This window comes from Triticum dicoccoides, chromosome 5A (assembly GCF_002162155.2).
Source record: "Triticum dicoccoides isolate Atlit2015 ecotype Zavitan chromosome 5A, WEW_v2.0, whole genome shotgun sequence".
NCBI lineage: Eukaryota > Viridiplantae > Streptophyta > Magnoliopsida > Poales > Poaceae > Triticum > Triticum dicoccoides.
The window spans coordinates 136,397,904-136,403,633 of record NC_041388.1 but is presented as its reverse complement, the minus strand read 5'-3'; the positions used below and the strand labels follow the sequence as shown (position 1 = coordinate 136,403,633).

General features: G+C 46.1%; 1 protein-coding gene across 1 annotated transcript; it reads right to left on the bottom strand.

The window, feature by feature from the left end:
* Positions 1–1,082: 1,082 nt before the first annotated feature.
* Positions 1,083–3,584, bottom strand: LOC119299287. Its single transcript, XM_037576528.1, has 3 exons — positions 2,834–3,584; positions 2,246–2,542; positions 1,083–2,053 (listed from the first exon to the last, which is right to left on the bottom strand). Exons 1-3 carry the CDS (start codon positions 3,582–3,584, stop codon positions 1,083–1,085), a joined length of 2,019 nt encoding a protein of 672 aa, XP_037432425.1.
* Positions 3,585–5,730: the final 2,146 nt, after the last annotated feature.

Sequence of the window (5,730 nt, the reverse complement as noted above, 5' to 3'; positions counted from 1 at the left end):
CTTGGCCTTCTTCTTGGCCTTCTTCTCCGGCGCCTTATAAGGCGCCGGCACCAGCATCTTTGCTAGATGTGGGATGACCGGTTCCTCAGGGAGCGGAGCCGGGCACTGGATCCGCTTCGCCCTCTCCATCCAGTCCTGGAAATGCAATGATAAGCTCAGACATCATCCTTGAAATGATTAAGTTGGGGATACATCGAAAGATAACATAGCTCACTGGCGAGGTGTTTACAATCACGACCACGGTCTGAATCCGTGGCCGGTGGCTTCTCGTTGCCCTTAAAGAGCAACTTCCATGTGCCTTCGTGAGTAGTCTCGAAGAGCCTCACCAAAGTCTGATCCTTCTTCGGGTTGAACTCCCACAAAGGACGGCTTCGGCGTTGACTTTCTTGGTTGACATGCTCTGAAAGCACGTCTGCAGCGCTATCACTCGTCAGGGGAACCCCAGTCCTGACTCTTCTCGACCCAGGCGGTGAGTCACGTGGGGGCGCCGGAGTGGAATTCGGCAGCTGCGGTCCAGGTCATGCCGCGAGGTTCTGTGATGTAGAACCACTACTTCTGCCACTCCTTCACTGTGTCCACAAAAGTGCCTTTGGGCCAGGATACGTTGGACAGCTTACTCACCGTGGCTCCTCCGCACTCCGCGTGCTGGCCGTCCACCACCTTCGGCTTCATGTTGAAGACTTTGAGCCACAGCCCGAAGTGGGGTTCGATGCGAAGGAAGGCCTCACACACGATGATGAACGCCGAGATGTTGAGAAAGGAATTCGGGGACATATCATGGAAATCTATCCCGTAATAATACATCAACCCGCGGACGAAAGGGTGGAGTGGAAACCCTAGCCCGCAGAAGAAATGGGGGAGGAACACCACCCTCTCAGTGGGCTTCGCCGTGTGGACGACTTGTCCCACGGCCGAAAGGTGGTGAGTTATCTCCTTTTTTTGACACCTGAAATAGTAGGAGAGGCTCCTACTGTGTATATTAATTAAACTATCAAAAAGATCTTACAGGATCATAACCTTACATCCATGGCCATGATATAGAACAGAGTGTAAGTTGGGGGGGGGTAAGATAAAGGACTACCCTACGGATGTACAAAGTACTCTAGGAAAGAGGGAACAAACCCTCTGTGTCTCTCCTTGGCCCGATGAGTAAGGAGAGAGAAGTCTTCTTTGAATCTTGTTGCCCACGAGCTGATAGAAGGAGCAATGCTTCGAAAATGTTTATTATTCTTCTCTTTCCATAGGCTCCAAGAGGCATATAGGAAAATCTCCATGAACATTGGGTTGTTCCAAGCAGTTTTGGCTTCTTGGATCCAAAATAATCTATCTCCTTGTGTAGCCCAGTGGATATGTAAAGTGTCCCAACAAGCCTTGCTGAATGGGCAATGAAAGATCATATGCTCAAGAGTTTCCTCGTCATTAGTACCGCAGAGGATGCATCCATAGTTGTCTCCAATTTTATAGTGTCTTCTCTTTAGCATATTCCTTGTGTCGAGACGATCAGAGAGAAGTAACCATCCAAAGACTTTGATTTTCATTGTGGCGGAAGATTTCCAGAGCCATTTGTAAGCTTTGTGAGTTGACACGTCTCGAAAATAGAATTTGTAGTAACTTTTGGCCGTGTAGACGTCAGTTCCCCAGGCATAGCACCACTGATCCCTCTCAACTTCATCAACCTGGTTACCAACATGTGCTGTGATTTCCTGGATATGTCTCAGCTCATCATGGGCTTGCATGGAGAGGGGAAGGTGGAAGGTTTCATTGAGATTTTGGCTCCCAACTAAGTTTCTAACTGAGATATCTTCAAGTTTGGCGTAGGAAAATGCACGTGGGTGTGATTCTGCCAGTACCTCATCAAGCCAAAGGTCTTTCCACATCAGGACCATGTTCCCGGAATGAACAACCACATGGGAGATGCCTCGATAAGTCGGAGTAAGTTTGAGAATGTCTTTCCACCAGAATGAACCACACGGGTCTGAGGCATGAGGGATTTTGTCCACATAGTAAGTAGACCAAATCAATTCTACCCATGGCACATCCCAATGACTGTAGAATTTATGTAGGTATTTCATGAGCAATGCATCACTTTGGGTTTTAATGTCCAGGACCCCGAGGCCTCCACAATCTTTAGGGCGACAAACCATTTGCCAGGAGGCCAGAGAGTTGCACTTGTCTCCGTCATCCGTTTTCTTTGTCCAAAGGGCTTTCCTTCTGATTCTGTCAAGAAGGTCAATGATCTTTGGCGGTAATTTCAGAGTGCACAGTGCAAAGATTATTAAGGACGTGATGACAGAATTCAACAATGACAATTTACCTCCGTAAGATATCATCGACAAGGTGGAGGAGAGACGTCGTTCAACTCCACATACTAGAGGCATTAGATCTTGTACCGTTGGTTTCGAAGTACCCATGGGTAGGCCCAGGTAAGTGAAAGGTAGCTTTCCTATCACACAGCCAAATATTTGAGCAATATGTTGAGCAGTGGCAGCATCATAGTTCAGAGGAACAAGGGTTGACTTGTGGAAGTTGATTTTGAGCCCAATGGAAGTTGCATAATCAGTTAGAATTTGTTTGACTAGAATAGCTTGATCAGCACAGGCCGGTAGTAACATGATTGTATCGTTAGCATACTGTATGAGCGGATAGTCTGATTGGTTGGGTCGATTGAAAGGCAGTTTCAAATCATTTCTCCTATAAGAATCATTTATAGCCGCTTGAAGTAGGTCAGCGGCAAGGACAAAAATGAGGGGGGACAGGGGATCCCCCTGTCGAACACCACATTTGCAGTGGAATTGACGACCTGGCACTCCATTAAGGAGAACAGAGGATTTGCCCGAGGAAAAAATGTCTTTGATCCAGCCGAACCACTTATCATTGAATCCCATGTTCTTCATAATTTCAATCATGGCCTCATGTTCTATGGTATCGAATGCTTTGGCGAAGTCCAACTTAAGTAAAACAATTGGTTGCTTAGAATTTTGGCATTGATATATATATTCAAATGCCCATGCAAGGCAGTCTTGGATGGACCTCTTTTTCAAAAAACCGTACTGGTTACGGTGTATGATCTTCAAAATAACTTTTTGCAACCGATTAGCCAGGAGTTTAGTGATGACTTTAAGACAACAATTAAGAAGAGTGATGGGTCGGAAGTCGTTAACTCCTTGTGGTGTGGAAACTTTGGGAATGAGAGTAATATAACCATCATTAATGCTCTCAAGATTGAGTCCTCCATCAAAGAACTGATCACATAAAGCATAGAAGTCTTCTTTTATTATGTGCCAACCAGATTTGAGGAATGAGCCATTGAATCCATCTGGTCCTGGTGCCCTGTCGGCCGGCATTTCTTTGATAACAAGATCGATCTCCTGCCTTGTGAATGGTACAGTTAAAGCGTCAAGACCATCGATCCTCTTAATAATACTAGCAAGATTAAATTTCATCTCATGCTTGGATGAGGTACCCAGTCGTTCTTTGAAGGAATGAAAGATAACAGACTCCTTGCTCGCATGATCTTCAGCAACCGTGCCATCTTGGAGGGTGAGGGAGGCGATATTATTCCTTCTGTATCTTTCTGACGCCATGGCCTGAAAAAACTTGGAGTTCTCATCACCAAAACGAACCCAGCGAATGGTGCATCTTTTCTTCCAATATTGTTTCTGGTATGATAGAAGTCGCAAAATGTGTGCTTTGAGGATAGTTCGAAAATTGGTCTCATGAATGGTCAGACTCCTTTTGTTTTCAATTGCATCCAAATCAGAAAAAGCCTTATTGGAGTTGGTAATGGCAATGGATAGGCGGGAGATGTTCTTGCTCCAACGTTTCAGGCAGTGATGCAAGTGTTTGAATTTTCTGCAGAGGATAGTTGCACTGTTGGTCGCTCTGACTGGCTTATCCCAAGCTGCTTGGACAGTTTCCATGAAACCAGGGTGCTCAATCCAGTACGGCTCGAATCGGAAAAGTTTACTCCGTGGAATCGTGGTTTCAATTGTGATAACACACGGGATGTGGTCTGACACAGGCTTACCTAAAGGTTTAACAATGGTATTAGGGTAAGCATGTGTCCAATTACAAGAAGTAAAGAACCAGTCAAGCTGTTCTAAGAGGGGATCTTGTTGCATGTTACTCCATGTAAAAGTGCGACCCTTGATTGGTAATTCAACCAAACTTTGTGATCGTGTGAAATCATTAAATGTGATCATATCATTTACGTTCCCTCCCGTTTTATTACGGTTATCTGGGCTGCGGATATAGTTGAAGTCCCCCACGAGAAGCCAATCTTCATTTGTCGGAATAGATAAGGAAAACAACCAGTTGGTATAAGTTGTACGTGGGTCACCCTGGCAGGGTCCATAAATATTCACAAGAGTCCAGGACTGTGAGGATTGTGTGGATTGAAATCTGATGACCCGGGCAAATTCCTCTGAAGCAATGATCGTACCAGTAAAAATAGCACTATTCCAAATAGTGACAATCCCACCAGAAGCCCCACGCGAAGGAACAAAAGCAAACTGATCAAAACGACGAGGGCAACATGATTTGATGAACGCATGATCAGTAACTGGTTTCTTAGTTTCTTGCAGACATAAAACCGAACAGGCACTAGCAGCGATAGCATTAGACAGAGCTAAATGTTTGTCGCCAGAATTTAACCTGCGAATGTTCCAGCATAAAACGTTCCAATTAACCAAAAGACCCATGAGAAGCAAAACACAAGTAAGTTAAGCAGAGGAGGACGACCCCGCAGTAGAAGAGGCCATGAGCGCATCTTCAGTCAGCTCGTCCGCAGGGATGGCGCATTTGAGCACGCCCACTTGCTGGATCACCTGGATAGGAGTGGGAGGAGGCACCGCATCATCCTCAATTTCCGTGATAACAACTGAAGAAGGAGCCGCCGGAGTGCGCCTTGGTTTAACCTTGGATGCTTTCTTAGTGTCAGAGAGAGCATGGACCCGGAAGCCATCGTACTTATTTGAGCGTGCGCTGCGCCGAAGGCTAACTGCAGATTCAGGGATCTGGATTTTTCCACGGTAACTAGCAGTTGCAATGCTGTCCTTAAGGGCCACCAAAGAGTCATCATTAGCAGAAGGAACAGTGGAGCTGCTCGGCATCAGGGTAGGCAAGGCATCCAAGTTGACAACATCAGTGATCGGCCAGCATTGCGTAGTGGTGATAGAACCAGCATTCTCTCCAGTGACTTGATGTTCTGCAGTGACAGTAAGAGTGCCATTGTGGTCAGACACCTGAACATGGACATTCAGGCTGTTTCTGAATCCAAGACCTGAACTCCAAGGACCAAAAGAAGCCAAAATAGGCCTGACAGCCTGCATAAGAAAAGAGGAGATCTGTCTCGCTGGTCTAGCGTTATGGAGGAGCAAAGATGCAACCATGTTTCCCTGATCAGACCAAGACAAATGCAGACCAGAATTATTGAGGGAGAGATCAATATGAAGTGCTGGAGCAGGTTGTGCAGGAGCCTGACTAGCACTGACAGTGTTAGTAGTGTTGTTTCTCCACAGAGAGTTCAGCAGGTTAACAGGAACAAGAACAAATCCATCAGAGTTAACACTGGAACTAGAGCTGCTGTGTTGAGAGATAGAATCATTCCAAGCCATGGCAGGGCTGTCTTGAATGTTGTTCTCTGGAAGTATACCATCAGCAACCTGAAGGCCTTCACTTGCAAGCCATGCCTGAAAGTTATAGACAGCAGGAGGGGTTGGGGCAGGCCAA

What these genes read in the sequence shown, in the direction of transcription:
- LOC119299287 (XM_037576528.1), bottom strand. Translation starts at nt 3,584, where the DNA reads ATGGCGTCAGAAAGATACAGAAGGAATAATATCGCCTCCCTCACCCTC. An exon ending in CAAAGACATTTTTTCCTCGG is followed by an intron (nt 2,543 to 2,833) that starts GCAAATCCTCTG and finishes ATGCAACTTCCA; the next exon opens with TTGGGCTCAAAATCAACTTC. An exon ending in ACTGTGCACTCTGAAATTAC is followed by an intron (nt 2,054 to 2,245) that starts CGCCAAAGATCA and finishes ACCTACATAAAT; the next exon opens with TCTACAGTCATTGGGATGTG.